This window comes from Anabrus simplex, chromosome 12 (assembly GCF_040414725.1).
Source record: "Anabrus simplex isolate iqAnaSimp1 chromosome 12, ASM4041472v1, whole genome shotgun sequence".
Taxonomy (NCBI): Eukaryota; Metazoa; Arthropoda; class Insecta; order Orthoptera; family Tettigoniidae; genus Anabrus; species Anabrus simplex.
Window position 1 is genome coordinate 47,061,836 of NC_090276.1, and position 19,763 is coordinate 47,081,598.

At 41.4% G+C, this 19,763-nt stretch overlaps 2 protein-coding genes across 5 annotated transcripts in view; one reads left to right on the forward strand and one right to left on the reverse strand.

Annotated features, from left to right (window-relative positions):
• Positions 1-19,763, forward strand: part of LOC136884021 (uncharacterized) — a 303,309-nt gene that overhangs the window by 250,216 nt on the left and 33,330 nt on the right. The window contains exon 1 of one of the 2 annotated variants that reach the window (XM_067156025.2): positions 10,296-10,391. The exons of the other annotated variant lie outside the window; for it this stretch is intronic. Within the exon in view, the coding sequence (XP_067012126.1) occupies positions 10,319-10,391 (73 nt within the window). The 5' untranslated portion in view covers positions 10,296-10,318. Of the gene's footprint in view, positions 1-10,295; positions 10,392-19,763 lie in introns of those variants that run through there. 2 annotated transcript variants of the gene reach the window in all.
• The window catches only part of LOC136884020 (serine protease snake), a 41,640-nt gene that overhangs the window by 12,340 nt on the left and 9,537 nt on the right, over positions 1-19,763 (reverse strand). The window contains exons 1-2 of one of the 3 annotated variants that reach the window (XM_067156022.2): positions 5,621-5,751; positions 675-908 (exon numbers count right to left, since the gene is read on the reverse strand). The exons of 1 other annotated variant lie outside the window; for it this stretch is intronic. In XM_067156022.2, the coding sequence (XP_067012123.2) occupies positions 675-908; positions 5,621-5,690 (304 nt within the window). In that variant the 5' untranslated portion in view covers positions 5,691-5,751. Of the gene's footprint in view, positions 1-674; positions 909-5,620; positions 5,752-19,763 lie in introns of those variants that run through there. One more of the 3 variants, XM_067156021.2, reaches the window with a different exon arrangement.

Consider the following 19,763-nt stretch of genomic DNA (forward strand, 5'->3'; position numbering starts at 1 on the left):
CCACCGGACTGAGCCAGGATCGAACCTGTCACGTTGGGGTCAGAAGGCCAGCGCCTCAACCGTCTGAGTCACTCAGCCCGGCACTCCATATAAAATACCATCCTCCGCAAAAAGCCTTCTCTTTTATTCGGCTTCTTTACTATACCAATTATATATATATATATATATATATATATATATATATATATATACGAAAATTTAGAGGTCCGATGACAGTGCCCTGAGGAATTCCCCTCTTGATGAATACAGGATCAGATAATGTTTCACCTACTCATTCTCAGCGTTATATTTTCTACAACTCCTTTGTCTAGTCCAATTTCACTTTTTTCCACTAGTCTACATGATCTACCCTATCAAATGCCTTAGACAGATCAATCGCGATACAGGCCATTTGACCTCCCTTGACTACTCTTTGTCAACTCTTGTTCTTTTCCGCCTCGGACGGTATCAGTTTCACGAGAGCTAGGGAGTATTTAATTTTCATATCCTTCGTGGCCCTTCCCTTTGTTTTCTGATGCTTTCATTCTTCAAAGTATTAGACCTATTCCATTTCCCTCCTAATTAATCCTAATAGGGATGGTTCTCGAGTGTACTTCTTCTAAAAATAATAACTACCACCATCACTACACCAGTTACGCAGCCTCGGGGTTCATGAGATTAATATTTATACTCACTTTCTTCACTCTTGGAGCTAGTTGAAGTGTTGATGTTCTCCTCTGTAGAGCCTTGCCTCGAACTTCCTGTTTGGCTGGGTCCATCACCGTAGACTACTCCGTTTGAACAACACACAGTAGGTTGCATTTCCTCGAAGCCACACACATTGATGCTTAGCCCATCCCTTAATCTCTGACGAGCGTGTGGACATTGACTTATCCTCTGACATGTCTCCGGCCACAAACAGGTGTTATCTGAAACAAAGCAACCTCATCACTGAGCAGTGGAGCTTAAGATATAGCAACGAGTGTCAATGATTGCTGTAGCTCACTCCATATTAAGAATACAGTACTGCTCTTATGACAACAAGTTTGCCATATACAACGGCTCTGCTCTACACCATCACGGGAAAACTGCGGCACATAAATTTGTGAAATTCAGTATTTAAATTCAAGATAAAAAGCGAAAGAAACTAAGCTGCAAATTATTTTTATGAACTAAAGGGGGCGGAGGGTTTACAGGGGCAATTTTTGGTTAGCACAGAATCAGAGGTAAACTACGGCACCTAAAAAAACCTCAGCATTGAATTGTATGGCAAATTGGGGGAGAAAATAGAAAATTAATATTTTTATGGGCTCGAGGGGTGAGGAATTCATTTAATACATTTCCTCAGGCAACGCAGGGTACTACTGTGCTGTAGTAACACTCACAAAATAGTAAAAATGAAATGCGGTCGTAAAAAGAAAGTTGTAAAATTATAATGCGCTTAAGAAAGAACAGCTACATAACAAAACCAAACACAAATAAAATAACAATTTTTTATCATTAAAATTTATGCCATGGCGTATCGCTGCACACCACAACACCTAAACCTTCAGTAACAACTTCTGTACAGTACGTAAATCATAGAACACGTACAAATACTATGCAATATACAATCAACTCTTACTCAGTACAAGACAAGTACGCACTGCTTTAAAGCCTAAAAACATACTCGAAACACATAAATACTATAGATGACTTCACTACAGCAGTGAGCTGTCGGCGTTTCACAGTGAGGGCCTGTACGATGCCTGTACCAGAGGCAGAGCAACACAGAAGGAAAATGAAGGAAGACAACGAAGCTATGGCTGTTCCTTCCATTGTGCTTCCTCCCTACGGATATATTTATGAAAAATAAAATGTTATGTAGTTATTGTAATAACTCTCGGTCAAAAATGCCTCTTCCTTTTCATCTCTCTTTCATAATGCATTATGAAGTACAGTATTATATCCCTTAATCACGGGAAATTATGGGTGTCTCAGAGGGGGTGTGTTCACTCCTTGTAAGTCCATAAGAGCAATACTTTTTTTTTAACGTGGAATGAGCTATATGGTTACGATCTACAGAAGACATCCGCATTAACAATATTCATTACGCAGATGACTCCGTAATCCTCGTTGATTGCGCAGAGGCCGGCAGTCTTTACTGGAAAGTGTTAGCAGAGCTTGTAAAGAAAAACTGGAGTCTCAAAATGAATTTAAAGAAAACCAAGTTCATAATACCCAGTCGTCGTACAGCATGTATTATTGTGCAGTAATAGGCGAGAATTCATACTTACTGAAGCGAGTAACAGGTATAGTCTAGCCCGCACAACGGCTAAGCTATGAGTATTGCATAGAGCTTAGGCGTGCGGCCCATCAGAACTCCTAGAATTTATGTTACTGTCTCTACACTACGGGAAAACGGGTGGACGACACTTCCTAATAACAAAATTGGTTTGCATCCTAACCTATTAGTCACCTGTCTCTCACCGCTCGGTTCCGTGGTTCAAATTTCGGTCACTCCATGGGAGATTTGTGCTGCACAAAGCGGAGGCAGGACAGGTTTTTCTCCGTGTATTCCGATTGTAGTATTTCATTCCAGCAACACTCTCCAATATCGTTTATTTCATCTGTCAGTCATCAATCATTGCCCCAAAAGAGTGCGACAGGCTTCGGCAGCCGGCACAGTTCTTATCCTCGCCGCTAGATGGGGGCTTCATTCAGTCCATTCCTGACCCGGAATGGAAACAGGCTGTAGATTTTCACTTTTTTCATTTTCTAACCTATCACTACCTAACATTCTTGGATCTAATTATGTGGCACCTGCATTGTGGTCTATAACTCTCGATAATAATCTGACTTGTGCTTTTATGTTTAAAATGGTGAAGGAATATACAAATACTTTGAAAATGGTCAGAAAATGGCTTAACTTGTTCCTAAAACAAATAATTCAAGCGGAAGTAATAGCGAACTCAGCCCATTTGGTCACCTGACGACAGATAAAGCATGAGACACACGTGGGTGTAAGGACTTCTGGCGATTACCGTATCACCAATGACAGTATATGTCGTGAACTGTTAGCACCGTAATTTTTTCTACTTGTCAGAGACCATTGATTAGGTCCTTCTCATTGCAATAAATTATGCATTCTCTTCGAAGTGTTGTTGTTTTTATCATCAATGCATTGACTGGTTTGATGCAGCCCTCGGTGTCACCCTAATCATGTCCTAACTTTTTAATTTCTCTGTACGTAACTACTACATGCCACATCTGCTTTAATTTCTTTGTCATATGACACCTTGGTCTACCCCTACCGTTCTTACCACCTACACTTCCCTCAAAAATTAACTGAACAAGTCCTGGGCATCTTAAGATATGTCCTATAATTGTATCTTCTCCTCTCGCCAATTCGATTCAGTATTCGTGATTTGATCCACCGATCTCACTTTCAGCATTCTTCTGTAACACCACATTCTCTTCCTTTCTCAGATATTTAGCATCTATATTTCAATTCTATACAATGCCATGCTCCGGAGGAAAGTATCCAAAAACATCTTTCTAATTCCTATATCAAAGTTCGAAGTAAGCAAATTTATTTTCTTAAGAAAGGCTTCCCTTGCCTGTGCTAGTCTGCATTCTATGAAAGGTCTTCACTTACAAATTAGAACTACTTGCTCCTCATATGACTCAAAATTCTGGCTATTTGGCATCCTAAAGATATCTCAAAATAAACACAATTCTTCATAGAAATTGTTACAGCAAAATTGTGGATATATTTTAGATTATTTTGAAACTTTATGTGAGAAAACTTAAGTTGGGGGAGAACATAATTGCTAAATTTTTTAACATATTAAAATGTATGAAATGACCTTTTTAAACGCAACCATAGTCCTCGTCTGTGGTGTAGTGGTTAGTGTGATTAGCTCCCACCCCAGGAGACCCGGGTTCGATTTTTGGCTCTTCCTTGAAATTTGAAAAGTGGTATGAGGGTCCTCTTAGCCTCGGGAGGTCAAGTGAGTAGAGAGGGATTCAATTCTCACCTCAGCTATCCTCGAAGTGTTTTTCCGTGGTTTCCCACTTCTCCTCCAGGCAAATGCCGGGATGGTACCTAACTTAAGTCCGCGGCCGCTTCCTTCCCTCTTCCTTTTCTATCCCTTCCAATCTTCCCGTCTCTCCACAAGGCTTCTGTTCACATAGGAGTTGTCTCACGCTCCAGAACACTGCCCTTGAGACGGTAGAGGTGGGATCCCTCCCTGAGGCTGAGGGAAAACCAATTTAAAAAGACGAAGAAAATGAAGAAGAAAGTACAACGTTTCTTCACAATATGAAACAAAGGACGTTTGACAATTTTTCCACATCGAAAACGAGAAATCTATTATAATATGAAAAGTCTGGTAAACAATGTTACCAACAGAACATGTTCAAATGAAATGGCGTATGACTTTTAGTGCCGGGAGTGTCCGAGGACAAGTTCGGCTCGCCAGATGCAGGTCTTTCGATTTGACGCCAGTACGCGACCTGCGCGTCGTGATGAGAATGAAATGATGATGAAGACGACACATACACCCAGCCCCCGAGCCAGCGGAATTAACCAGTTATGGTTAAAATTCCCTACCCTGCCGGGAATCGAACCCGGAACTCCTGTGACCAAAAAAGGCCAGCACGCTAACCATTTAGCCATGGAGCCAAACCATAACATGTTTACTAGTCCTTAATCATCAGCTCAAATATCACTAGAAAATCACTTAAGTAGTCTATTAATACTACAGACGGGTGGCTCCGCAGTGTGGGGGTAGCGTGCCTGCCTATTACTCGGAGGCCCTGGGTTCGATTACCGGCCAGGTCAGGAACATTTACCTCAATCTGAGTGCTATTTGACGGCGAGGTAGCGACCCCGGTCTAAGAAGACAAGAATAACGGCCGAGAGGAACCGTCCTGCTGACCATACGACACCTCGTAATCTGCAGGCCTTCGCCTTGAGCAGTGGTCACTTGGCAGGCCATGGCCCTTCGGGGCTCTGGCACCCTGGGGTTTGGTTTTTAGTACTACATAACGTATATAAAGGTACAGAAAAGAGGGAAACAATTTTACAATAAATCAAGAATTCACAACAGAAAAATTACATAGTTCAGGCAATTCGTGAGACTGCACGGTACTTTCATTGAAATTCATACGCTTGAGTCCTGTTTCAACTGGAACATACTGCTGCATTTTAGTTTTTAATTTTAATTTTTATATTATGAGGTGAGTAAACAGTCAATTTCAGTATTGCGTGTGAAAGATGTGTCCAAAAGTTTGCGCCCAGAAATCGATTTATTTGAAAGATTACAGTAATCCCTTTCTCGTCCAAGTCGGAATGGGGGTTTTAGGCATAATTTCGGCAGTTAAAATCAGAGCTGAGTTACATTTTTTCAAAATTTCAAAATTCTGACATCCAAAAGCTGATAAATCCGAAATCCACTAGAATTTTTTCTATGCAAATATTAAAATCTCTGGAAATGTCGCACGTCGCTGTGAAGAGAATTTTAGCTACCAATGTCAACCAGAATCCGCCAAATTTAGCGACTTGTCTGGAGAGTTGACAATAATGCTGGTTAAGTCTAAGTGGATACGAGACAGAATTAATTCAAAGAGCGAAGGCTTGTCTCAATGTTGTTCTTACCTTGGCAGACAGTAACTGGCACGGCCCAGCATATCCACAGCAAGTACACTCTGTAATGTCGTGAGGCCATGGTAGGTTTGAGGACTCATGCCATTCATTCCGATGTAAATATAGGTATCTTGCAGGTTTCGTTGTTATCTGCAAAGTGACGCAGAGCCATTTTCAGCGCGAGATGGTGTGGTATTTCATCCGACCCTGGGGAGTTCTAATGATAAGCTTTACAATGAAGTTAGCTAGTAAACGTGGGCTGATAAAACCTAACTGGGAAAGGAAGTGAATGTGTTGGAATACAAATCATAGTGAATGGTAAGAGCTTAACGAAGAGGGAATTCCATTTCATAAGTCGTATGTGGGAAAAGAATAAGCTGCAGTTGACATCATGACTTCCGCAGGCTGTTAAGTTTCTATAAATCTGTACTACTAATAAAATTGTGATGATGTCTGTATGTTTGTTCCGGATAGGCTTGAAAACTTCTGGGTCGATTGGGCTGAAATTTGGGGAGGACATAGCATAAAATCCCGATTCACTCAAGGGATACTTTTGATTTTGATATGTTTCACCGTTTCGAACGTTTAGGGTATTTTACAGGGGTATGTCCCAAATATGGGTGATTTTTGCCCTACATCAACTTAAATAACGGGTAAACGGTTGGCTCTATCCAACAATGAAGTATCCCTGAAGTTAAATTTTCTACTAAAAACCTTATATGCATATTCCTAGTAACTTAAACAGTTTTCGAGTAAATTCAGGGGTCACGTGAAGCCGTATATTTGTAAAATCGTTGCTTGTATATTAATAGGCCAGCTGAAGAACGAGTGCGCTTTTCTGCGAAAAGCGTGTGGGAGCTACATTTATACTGTTGAGAATTCTAAACATGCATATTTGAGAACTGCTTTGGGCTGTAGTTTATTTATTCAGCTATTTTCATTGTCATAGTCGTCGTATAATATTTATATTCTGTGTCTCTATCTTTTTCATGCTGTGGAGATTTAGGATTCATATTTAGTCAGTTTATAATTCACATTTAACTTCGCGTCATAAACCAATTTAATCCTTGTTCATAAATCTGATGGAGGAACTGGTACTTAAGCTAGCAAAATATAAGTTTAGTCTGCACAGTATGGAAATGACCATTTTGTCTGACTGATACATTTTTTCATCTCATATTGTTGTTCGAGGATCACGTGAAAGTAGCAGATTATACTTCTAAGAAACTCGGTATATACAGTGATAATCAAACAAAGCTTGAAAAACATTTACGTTGAAATTCCATTTATAACTTACTAATAAGTGTGAACATGTTTCAGCTTATCTGAATTATGCCGACATTTTTTTTCTCTGCTGCCCAATGGCTTTTAACGTTCTGAATAGTATTCTAAACATTTTAAGTATAAATCTATGTTCATTCGTGCCTAAATATTTGATTTCTCTTTTCCAGTGTGTATAGTTATAACTAGAGTCCGGATATTTAGGCATTAATAGGTTAGAATGCAAACTAATTTGGCTGGTAGGAAGTGTCACCTAGCCTGCTTTCCCATAATGCAGCGAGAGTAACGTAAGTTCTAGGAGTTCTAACAGGGCTAGCGCCTAATGTTTATGCAAATCTCATATCAGAAGTGTTGTCCGGGGTAGTATATACTTATCACTCACTTCAGTAAGTTTTTATTATTCTAATCTGTAAATGCATACACATCCGGACTTTACTTATTATAAAATATTCGAACAAGACTGTGTTGATGTCACGGGTCCAAATTCCGTTCAAGTATTGTCGAAACGAAGTATCTAGTCTTATTAGTTTGAAATTTTTCTGTCCACATTTAATTTCTTGAATACAAGCACAGTTACACACCTGTAAGGCATTGGGTTCCAAATAATTTTCCACCATTGAGGCAGTAGATGTGTACGGATGGGGCATCGGTAATGCGGAACTCTCCTCACGATGTTCAGCAACCTTGACTTGGAAACTCTCCCGACAAGCCTTTCGAATCTTTGGAATTCTCACAAGCCACTGTACCATGGGTTTTCAATAATTTTGAAGGCATTTATTGTACAGGGATATTCTTCCCACTCATTCGCACCCCACTGTCCAGGACGTGATTTTGTTTTACCCTATAATTGTAGAACTTATTGAGTCCAATCATACATCATCTCACACGACGTGCGTATTGCCAATCCGGAGTCCAGAGCTACAATAATTATTTTTAGCCGCACATCAGGATATTTTAGTACCTCAACTTGACAGTTCTCTTGAATTACTCCACTACGGCATAACGAGGTCATAGACAGTTTCATTTGGCCTTCCTCTTTGAAATGGGATATTGAACACTGTCCTCCCATGCATTGTCCAGAAACTATTTCGATTCTAAAACATTCATATTTTTGTGATAAACTCATAGTAGATCGCAGGAAATCTCTGGAGAAGTGGAAGGAATATTTTGAAAATCTTCCTAACTTAGAAGGAAATCTTTCTGCTGGCTTCGCGAACAACCGAGATTAAGGGAAAAAGACCTGAAACGGTGAAATATTTTGGGGAGGCAGGGATGAAATGGCTTCATATTGTATTTTTTTTCGCATGGAGACATTAAGTGGTCATCATCACTGTGAAACTAAACATAATACCTTAGAACTGTGAAAAATGAACAATTTTATTTTAGTTAATGATGTTTAACGTTTCAAGTAATTTGGCATTTATTTTGTAAATAAATTAATTGGTTCTTAATATTCTCAGCGTCTCCGAAAACAGAAAACGTAGTTAATGTTATTAGTTTTTTACGTCCCATTGACTACTTGTTCGGTTTACGGAGACGCCGAGGTTCCTCAATGTCCCGCAGGAGTTCGTTTACGTGCTAATAAATCGTAAAAGTACTGTAGCTAGTGGGACATAAAACCAAAACGTTATTATTAACTAATAAGGTTTCGAAAGTACAGACGGATTTTTATCCCAAAAATGAAACAATATTTATTTATGGCCAGACTATGTAAAAATCGAGACTCTAATACACTACGGAACTATCTGGAAACTAAAAATTACGTCATAGCGGGTATTTTTTTAAAACTTTATTTCCCACAAACGTTCTTCCTGCATATTTCCGCTTTGTTGTCAGGGAAATTAACACATAACCATCATACTGTTTGATTTCATTTTTAAAAAGTCGTCATGGGATTCCCAGCAGTTGCCACAAACGTACCCCATGGTTTCCTCAGTGTGCATTCATTATTATGCAAATAAGACGTAAAACTAAAAGACAATGGACTCACCTACATTATCGACTTTACTAGATAGTAGCTCTTGAGGCTTACAAGGAACTATTCAGTGTTCCTGTTGTTAACCCACGCTCCTCCACTTAAAGGAAATAATATTAGTGTAAAAGCTCTAAGTTCACCATCAAAGACGATATCCAATCTAATGTAACTTAAACTGTTACTTAATTCAAATTTAGGTAGGTAAGGGTTATTCTGCCCGAAGGCAGGTCCGAACCTCCGCAGAGGCGTTCCTGATCCGGAGTTTACGTGCGGTGGCGTGGCCAGTTCCTTTCCGCTCCTCCATTCCCTTACCCCCCACCAACAGCGCGTGGCAACCCATCCAACTTCTGACCACACCCAATGTTGCTTAACTTCGGAGATCTCACGGGATCCGGTGTTTCAACACGGCTACGGCCGTTGGCAATTCAAATTTAGGGTGACCAAATTTAGATGGCAATGGAATAGTCTCAGAGAGTGAAGAAAGACCTTGAGAACATGCTAGTAAAGGTGGAAAAAGTCAGGGAGACGTATAATCCTACTCTTGCCATAAATACAGTTACAACTTAGAAACTGAAAAACGCAACTATCATGAGAGATAATTTAATTTGCTTTTAGTATGATGTTTTTACACACAGCACCAATCACATTTCGAAATGATCACCCTTTTCGCTGACGCAGGCTCTAAGTCATTGTGGCTAATTTGTCTATGGCGGAACGCATGCCATCCAGGGGGAAATCCGCCACTGCTGCCAGCAAGGAACGCTTTAAACATTCAATGGTTGGGTGTCTCCTCTTGAAGGTGATGCTCTCGAGTTCTAACCACAGTCGGTAGTCTAAAGGGTTCACTTCTGGACTGTTACTGAGTCGATCTTCAGGCGAAATGAAGTCAGGGACATGACGCTGAAGCTTGAGTTGACCTTGCCTTGTGGGCTGGATCAGAATCCTGCTGGAAAGTCCAGGGTGGGTTTTGAGAAAAGAAGTGTCACGTAAGTTCCTCACAATAGCCTCCAGTCTGGCGGTGCGTTTTAAATCCCTTTTTTGCAAGAAATGCAGCTGGGTGGCGCCAGAATAACTCACCCCCTACCAAACCATCACTGAGGAGGGATGATAGAACCTCAGAGCTTTTGGAAGTTTTCTACCGGCTTCCTGAGAGGTTGTTGCATAAACCCTGTCGTTTTGACGGTTGAAAGACTCTTTATTGGTGAAGAGGATTTTCCGATGACCATTATGAGCGTAACGCTGCAGGACACGTCGATATATTAGCACTCTCATCTTCTTTCGGCGTGCGTCAAGGTAATGCCCTGTACGTCGGCGATAATCGCTTAGTCCAAGGTCCTCCGACAGATATTTGAACATTGGTCTTCTCGAATTGTGCTTCCGTACTGCATTTCTCCGAACACGATTCGCCACTGAGCTGCTGGGGTCCTGACACTGCGCGGGCGACCCTCTCTCGGATGATCCTTCACAGCACCGGTTTCAGTGAATCACTACACACACATCAGGGGCGGTTTCTCCATAAGGTTGCAGGTTTGCGCTACCCTCTTACCTTTTTATGTTTATTTTAGGTAAAGTTTTATAATTTGGATTACTCAACTACTGTATTTTCATTTAGCAAGACAAACCTTCCAAGAGCTTAAATGTTCACTGCAGGAGCTGAAAAGTTTGCAACAGAGAGTCAACCTGAGGGTAGGATGAAACATGTGTTGCCAGAGGGGTGCGTGGGGCTGATCGAGGGGCGATTTTTGGTTGCTAGAGGAGTGCGCGGGGAGAGGTAAAGATAGGCGTGGCTTCTTATACATTGCTTAAATGGAGGTTTATCAACCTGGCTCCTCCTACCACGGCCGGCTTGATGCGTCGCTCTAGCTAGATCCTTGCAGCGCAGCGAGGAATCCAGTCGGCCGTGCTCCTACGTAACCAGCAAAGTCGCTAGAGACCGCTGGCGCTCAATGTGAGAGTCTGTTATATAACAAGGGATGCCACCTAGCGACATTGGATGGAAGTTCATCTGCTGGATCACGGCCGACTGGATACCTCGCTGCGCTCCTTATACCGGCCTTGACAATCGCTTGTCAAGCCCAGCATAAAGCTGTAATTGGAAAGTTTCACCATAATGCCGCTGGAGCGCTGGCCTACTACCCATTGACAGGATGCTGTATACCGCAAATTGCCGCATTTCCAGTTTTATTTTTTGGTTTTGCTGTCGTAAATGTTAGCAATGTGTTCGCAATGAGGTGCTTGTTGGCTTGATAATGAAATCTGATAGTTGTGCGCTAGTGAGTTTATTTTTTATTGTGTAGTGTGGTGATTATATTTTTTAAAATTGTGTTTACAAATCTTGGAATTTGAGACATTCTTGTGCACCGTTTCGTACTTCGAGCAGAAATTTTATGGAAACAAGAACAAAGTGATTTCTCGCTGTAACTTCGTCCTGAACAAGGATTTCAATTTATGTGCTAATTCGTTTTTTAATGGTGTGTTGATTTGCTTTTCTTTAACTGTGTTAGGAAATATTCGAATATATATTGCTGTGTGCCTTTTTTGTATTCCGAACAGGAAGAAAAAAGCAAAGGGACACTATCATTTTACGAATTCTCTGTAGACCAGGACAAAACTACGTCTCCGTTTCTATGTCGGGTATTTACCTTCGTTCTTTCTTTCTCTTTTCTTACTCTGTTTACCCCTCCAGCGTTGGCTTTTCTCTCGGACTCAGTGAGGGATCCCACCTCTACCACCTCAAGGGTAGTATCGTGGAGCGTGAGACTGTGGGTCGGGGGATACAACTGGGAAGGATGACCAGTACCTCGCCCAGGCGGTCGCAACTTCTATGCTGAACAGGGGCCTTGTGTCGGGGATGGGAAGATTGGAAGGCATATCCAAGGAAGAGGGAAGGCATCAGCCGTGGCCTTAAGTTAGTTACCATCCCGGCATTTGCTTGGAGGAGAATTGGGAAACTATTGGAAACCACTTCGAGGATGTCTGAGGTGGGAATCGATACCACCCTCTACACAGTTGACCTCCCAAGGCTGAGTGGACGCCGTTCCAGCCTTCGTACCACTTTTGAAATTTCGTCGCAGGGCCAGGAATCGAACCTGGGCCTCCGTGAGTGGCCGCTAATCATTTTTACCCATGAATTTTCTTTCATAGAATAATCCTTTAGGCGGTGTCGTATTTGCCATATGATAGCAACACAACACATTTTTGTTCAAGATAATCTGAACTTTAACATTTAAACATTGACAAGTAAGAATCACTACTGCTATGACGGTAAGGCCAGCGTATGAAGTGTTGTTACCTGAACAATGAGGCCGATGACCTAGATGTTAGGCCCCTTTAGACAACAAGCATCATCATCATCATCATCGAGCAGAGAACAGTTTACATTTTATTTACTCAAAATACTTTTCTCTCACTGAATTTTTATTTAAAATTCTTCTTCTTTCGCTATTTGTTTTACGTCGCACCGACACAGATAGGTCTTATGACGCCGGTGGAATAGGAAAGGGCTAGCAGTGGGAAGGAATCGGCCGTGGCCTTAATTGAGGTACAGCCTGATGTGAAAATGGGAAACCACGGAAAACCTTCTCCAGAGCTGCCGGCAGTGGGGTTCGAACCCACTATCTCCCGGATGCAAGCTCACAGCTCCACGCCGCGCGGCCAACGTGTTCCACCCTACTGCATTTCAAGTAAAATTTATTTTCTGAATTTAGCATGGCCAGCTTGCCCGGTATTTAATATTCTAGTGAAAGGTATGAATGAAATATAATCTGAAACTATATATATTGAAATTAACATTTAAACATGTTTGAGTCAAAATATTTATGTTCTGCATACAACGAATATGGAAAAAGTAAGACTCTTATGTTTTGTCCAGCACCCTTCCTAAAAGCAGCGCTTGAAGAATTTTAAAACTCTAATTGAACAATGACTCTTAATCTCGATATTAACACCAGAAGACAAAAGCATTGTGGTAAGTTCTGCTATGTATCTAAATGCCATGATAATAAAAACGATTACTATTATTCCTCACAATTAAGGAACGTCAGTTGGACTACTCCATCCTCCGCAGTTTCATTTCACGACGTTGTTTTGGCACATATCAATGAAAGTAGCCTTTAGGATTAATCATTTTAACAATATTAGTCAATGTAACATACTATTTTATTCCCTAAATTAAGATACATCGGCAATCAGAGTCAATATCAGAATGTCAGCTGGACTAAGTCATCTCCCCGCAGTTTCATTTCACGACATCATTTTGGCAAATATCAACGAAAGTAACCTTTAAGATTAATCATTTTAACAGTATTAACCCATGTAATATTCTCCATAGCTCTAAATTACGATAAATCGGCAACCAAAGTCAATATATTTTCCATAAAGAAGTATGCATTTCTACCGCAAATAGGTCGGCCGCCAGCGCCACGTGTCGAGTTGTGTAACTACTCCGATTACAGTACGTGGACCCGATTGTCAAGGCCGGTAAGGAGCTAGCTAGAGCGACGCATCAAGTCGGCCGTGGCTGGATATATAATTAATGGCTTTAAATTTGAAAATAAAAACCGCCATTTCTTTTAGTATAGTCGTGAACTCCGTTATGTGCGTACAAGCTACGTAGCTTATTGATTTCACTGTGAAAACATTCGTGTCAGCGGGTGTGTTTTTTTTTATCATTGTGCGTTTTTATCAGTTAGTGGTATTTTGCCAGATCATGAATTCGGTGCAGTCTTTAATGTCTGGGCCGTTTCCGCAACGGACTGCCGAAGAAAAATCCGAGGTGAAACGAATGGGTAGGCCCACGCGATGTTTAATTTCGAAACCAGATACAATACCGGAATTAGGCTACCTCAAAGTGTTTCATTTCAATATGGTAAAAGAGTTCTTAAATGAAAAAATGTTACTGGGTTGTAGTAGGGCCTAATATTCCTGAAAATAGAAATGTAAAATGTTCGTTTTATTTTTAATAATAAAAAGTATTGTTGATGTACCTGGATTTGAAAATTAGCCTGTAATCATATTATATCAATGGTAACAATCGTGCACCACTGAACTTTTAAACCACCAGCCGTCACTGACACACATACGACTGATTTGAAGATTTTATAGGGTCTTGAGAATGTCACTTGCAGATTTTCCAGATTTATGTAACGCTATCATGGCAAAATGATTTTGTAGTCACTCCATTCCATGTTTAAACCTACAGGTAAATGCTTCCTCTTTTACAGAACAAGCTCATCAACAGTTCAAGGTTAAGGTGAGCACACTGGCGGTTCCATACCCGTCAAACCGGTTGAACAGTGTCTGTCAAACAGTAACAGTATTTATGGCAATATCAATATAAACAGAAAACTAAAAGTGATATGTACAGAGAAGAAGGCTTAAAAGTAAAAATCACAATTAAAGGGAAAACTCTACATGACGTGACGGGATTTAATTGAGGACGAACGATGAAAAAAGTGAATGTGCTAAAATATGAAAAATAAAGTGTTTTTTAAAAATAAAGCGATGTATTAGACAGTAAACGGAGTATGTATCCAAAGTCATTATTTTAGCTTGTAGGAAGTTCAACAAATACAGACACAGCCCAATTCCTGAGCCACTTAATGATAGAAATAGAAAAATTAAAAGCTATATCTTGCTATGTAATGAATGTATTTGATGTAGTAAAATGAAATGAAATGACGTATGGCTTTTAGTCCCGGGAGTGTCCGAGGACATGTTCGGCTCGCTAGGTGCAGGTCTTTCGATTTGACTCCCGTTGGCGACTTGCGCGTCGTGATGAGGATGAAATGATTATGAAGACGACATATACACCCAGCCCCCGTGCCAGATAAATTAACGAATGATGGTTAAAATTCCCGACCCTGTCGGGAATCGAACCCGGAACACCTGTGACCAAAGGCCAGCACGCTAACCATTTAGCCATGGAGCCGGACATTTGATGTAGTATACTCGCACGTGCGCTTCGAAGACCGTAGTTAATTATTATTCCAGATCTCCTTTTTGTAGAGAAGCGTCAAAGTGTCAGTTTGCAAGGGAACTCTATTATTGGCTTTTACTGGGAAATTGTTGTTGGCACTTTCACCTTTTTCATATTATACTCCGTACGGCTCTACTTCTAAATTGACGTTTTAGCAGATTTTGGCTCTGTCTGGTGGTTATGCGCTGAAGCATAGACATCCAACCAATCCCAAGCTGCCATTCATATCGATTTATATCGGCAGAGAGCGATCTCGAAACCTAGTTGCCAACTCTAATATTTACATTCGCCACGTGGTTAACCTCTCTCGCTCAGCGTGTATGCTATTCGGTACGGTTCGCGATCTTTTGCATTTTCCTACAATATTTAGTGTGTTTTTCATACTGTTGGAGGGTTCCAGTGACTCTGAGATCAGTAGTGTGTTCCCTTTGTACGCCATAACCTAATTTCTGTTAGTGATGTGTTATTTCCTCATTCTCTTTTATTGTTAATAATATATTCTCTTTTAGTGCCAGATATTGTTAGAAAGTGTAGTTCTTGTGAATTTGTTTTCAATCCATATTCATTCGTTTTTCTGAGTACTGTATTACAATTTAAAAGGGCTGTTTACCGCGGTCATATTCCATCAGCTGTTCTTGCAGGCGTAGCGTGCTGGCAACAGAGGGAAGGCGATGCTAATTTGTTTTGCGAAACTTCAATTTAGAAGTAAGGCCGTGCGGAGTATAGATCCTTAATTACCTGGGAAGCAAGGTAATAAAGTATGGTAGAGAAGTAATAAGGAATTAAGAAGTAGCGTCAGTTAAGCAAAAGCTGCGCATCTACTAAAAAGAAAAGCCTCCTTAACACAAATAGCATCGGTTGAGTTAGAAGATTGTCAAAAACGTATGTGTGGAGTGTTTCCCTATACCGGTGTGAAATCTGGATAAAAGGAAAAGAATAGATTACTGAGTCAGAATGACTCTGGGCACTAATGTTTTGCAATGGAGTCGGCTATGTACCGAGTGGTTCACCAGCCCCATATTTTTTCGAAGATAGCCAACCCAATTAATATGTATAACATAAAGATCTGTATAATTCAGTTTTATGAACACCAAATAACTTGAAATTTCTCGTTATGGCCGATATGGCTCTCCCCTACGGTAAAATCACCCATGGACCTAGCAAATTCCGCGCCAAATGCCAAGGACCATTCTGCAAACATGTGAATTATTGCGTCTTGGTATAAGACAGGTACCCGTAAAACTATCGAATTAATAGGTCATGCCACGTATTCTGTAATGTAAAGAAGTTAAATGAACACTGAAAAGCCATCATTGAAAACTTTGACACGGATATTAACTTTCGAGATTGAACGGCCATATTTAAGTACTAAACATCTAGCAAGATTTTTTAAATCCAGCTTTTGTGTGGTGAGGCCGTGTGCGTTTGCAGAGTTTCGCCTAGATGTGCCATTCGGGCTCATCAGTTAGATGGGCACGCCCCTCCAAGACTCGGCTTGGTAGTGGCAGACCAACAGCGTGGTCCCGACATGTTAGCAAATAGGGATTGCTAACCTGCTAAATGAGAAGTGAATTCTCCGTTTTCAAAAAATTGCTCTCCCCATGGAGAAACTCTGGGCGAAACTCTGCAAACGCACACGGCCTAACCGCCTAAAAGCTGGTTCTATTCCTGTGATCGTAAGATCTGCGACCATGAAAGCCATTTTTAGTAAGATATTTTCTGTGTGTGAGTATCGGCAGCATAGTGGCAATTTTTTAAACGACAGAGGTTTTCCATTTTAGCGGGGGTACAATAATAATCAATATTTTTTTGCTATTGGTTTTAAGGGGGTGCGCTCTGATTTGGCGTCTTTCCCGTAAAGATAGGACTGGGAAGGAAAACAGCCTTGGTCTTTTATTACGGTACCGTCCCGGCATTCCCTGTGGTGAATATGCGAGAATGGGGTACGAATCCACAACCTCCCGAATCCAACGCACGCAAATCATAATCCACGCCTACTAGGTCACATCACCTATTCATTTACCCGTTTCTATGAAATGTTGAGTTGTTAATTTATGGAGAAAGTACGGACGAATTAATAAGGAAGCCACGTGCTCTGTAATGATAAAACTTTGAATGAACACTGTAAAGCATTATTGAAGACTTTGGCACGGATATTAAATTTCGATGTAGAACGGCCATACTTAATTAGTAATCCTTTAGAGAGCGTTTTCTATGCTGTCTTTGTGCCTGAGTCGGTTAAGGGACGGTGATATAAGTGTTGTATGTCCGGCGCTCCCTTTCTCGCTCCACCAGCCAGCTGCAAGCGCGCCTGTGTATCATTCTGCTAGCTTCGACGCGCAGCCCTCAGTGCGCGTGCCTGACCATCGAGTGTACTATAAATAGGAGCTCCCTGCCTGCTCACTGGCCCACTTGCCCCGGTGTCCAGCTCCAGAATACACCCTACGTCGAGCACGGAGGCTACTCCTCTTGAAAATGTGCTTCGACCAGGTGGACTGAATTTCTGGCAGTACGAGGTTTCACCTCTGGTCACCGCTCCCTTACCTGTTTCCGCTGCCTATGTTCCGTCATTCTTTTACAAGCCATTTTCATTCCCTAAGTTATGCAAGCTCCCTTAGTTTCGCTAGGTGGAATTTCTTCAATCAATTGAACTTGCTTTTTAGGAATTCAGGCACTTCAACAAACAAGGACTCTCAAGGACATTTATGTTAGTGTGCCAGGTAGTTTTCGACTATCAACGTGTCAATTCACAAAGACTATCTTTTCAAGATAGGAGTGTATATAAAGTCTGTAAACCTGTACATATTGTATAAAGACAAACTTTTCTCAAGATTCAATATTCATTTTTGCTTCAAAATAAATTTCAGTTATTTGTGTAAATATCATAAAGTGAAGCAATAAAAGTTGTGTTTTGTAAACTTCAATCTTTGGTTACAACACAACTCTATGGCGACGAGGTAAAAAACGCAACACCCTACAATTCTTCGACCCCAGTTGCCAACTCTATGGCGACGAGGTAAAAACGCAACTCTATGGAGACGAGGTAAAAGCAACAAACTACACGTCATCAACCCCAATCGCCAACTCTATAGCAACGAGGTAAACACGACACTACAATTCAACAGGCCCAGTTGTCAACTCTACGGCGACGTGCTAAACAACAACGACACTCCAACCAGTTCTGACACACAGCTTACCTTACTCTTTCTTGCACGCATCTCGCAATGGCTACTGCGGAACAGCTCGCTACGGTCTTCCAAGCCTTACAGCAGCAACAACAACAGTTTATGCAACAACAACAGGCCGCATTACTTCAGGCTATTCAAGCTATTTCTGTCTCTACACAGCCATCAGCTATTCCTCCGTTCTCTGCTTTTGATCCGGCTAAGGAAGAATGGTCAGTTTATTTAGCCCGTTTACAACAGCATTTCATCTGCCATTCTGTCACAGATGATCAACGCCGCCGCGCACTATTTCTTAGTTCGGTTGGCAATGCTACGTGTGAATTACTACGTAAATTAAGTCCGGAAGAACACTTATCTGAGGTACCCTTCCCGCAGCTCTTGGCCCGTCTCACGGAACACTATGCCAAAGCTCCTCACATAGTGGCTGCTCGCTATAAATTTTTTCAGAGCAGAAAGCAACCCCATCAGACACATACTGAATGGATAACTGAATTGCGTGGTCTAGCTAAACCCTGCCAGTTCATCTGCTCCAAGGACGGTTGTGGTTCATCCTACACTGATTCTCTCATTCGGGACATGATAATTTTACATACTCCTGAAGACAAAATACGTTTTGACGCTGTCAAGCAGAGTAACCCTTCTTTAGAAGACGTCCAGCGTATTGCTACGGTTTATGAGCTTACTACCCAGACTGCCGCAGCCATAGCTTCTCCACACGAAGTTGCACAAGTCTCGCCTCAGGCCCGCAAGTCCTCTGCTACAGTGAACCGTACGGATAAGGCGCTCTCCACCAAGCATTCTCGCCAGGTTCCCTCTCGTAATGCTACACGGAAGCCCAATTCTAAAAGCACCTCGAAACTCCTGCCTTCCTGCCGAGGTTGTTTCAAGCATCATGAACGTCGTGACTGTCGTTTTTTCAAAGCTACTTGTGAACGTTGTAATAAACTTGGACACATTAAGACTGTCTGTCAAAGTTCGCTCCGCCCTGCTAAGACTACTGCAGCACGCCGGAAGCATATACAGCCCCGCCAAGACATGGAAGTTGATCAGATCAATCTTATTCTTCCCACAAAGGATTCTCACAAAATCATCATTCCTCTCTCATTCTCTGATCGATCTGTCGATTTTCAATTAGATACTGGATCACCTGTCTCTATTATTAACCTGACTACCTACCACGACTTAGGTTCACCTTCATGCTCTCCAGCTGACATCCAGCTCGTGACATTTAACAAGAAGAAAATTGACATCAACGGTCAAATCAAGCTTCAGGCTAGTTATAAAGGAATTCAGAAGGCCATTCCTCTTCTCGTAGTTAACAACTACACTGCATCAAACATTATGGGCATGGATCTATTTAACTTATTTGGTTTCCAGATACATGACAACATTAACGTCGTATCTACATTGCATCCTACTTCTGACGTTACCGCTCTCCTAGCGCAGTTTCCTGAAGTCTTCGACTCTCAGCTCGGAACAGCAAAAGACTATACAGCTCACATACAGCTGAAATCCGGAGCTAAGCCTCGCTTCTTCAAAGCACGTCCAGTACCCCTTGCACTTCAAGACCAGGTCACGAAAGAATTAGAAAGATGGATACAAACTGGAATTGTTGTACCAGTTACTTCTAGTCAATGGGCTACTCCACTCGTGGTAATCAAGAAACCTGATGGTAATGTTCGACTTTGTGGCGATTTTCGATCTACAGTCAACTCACAACTTGACACAGATATCTTT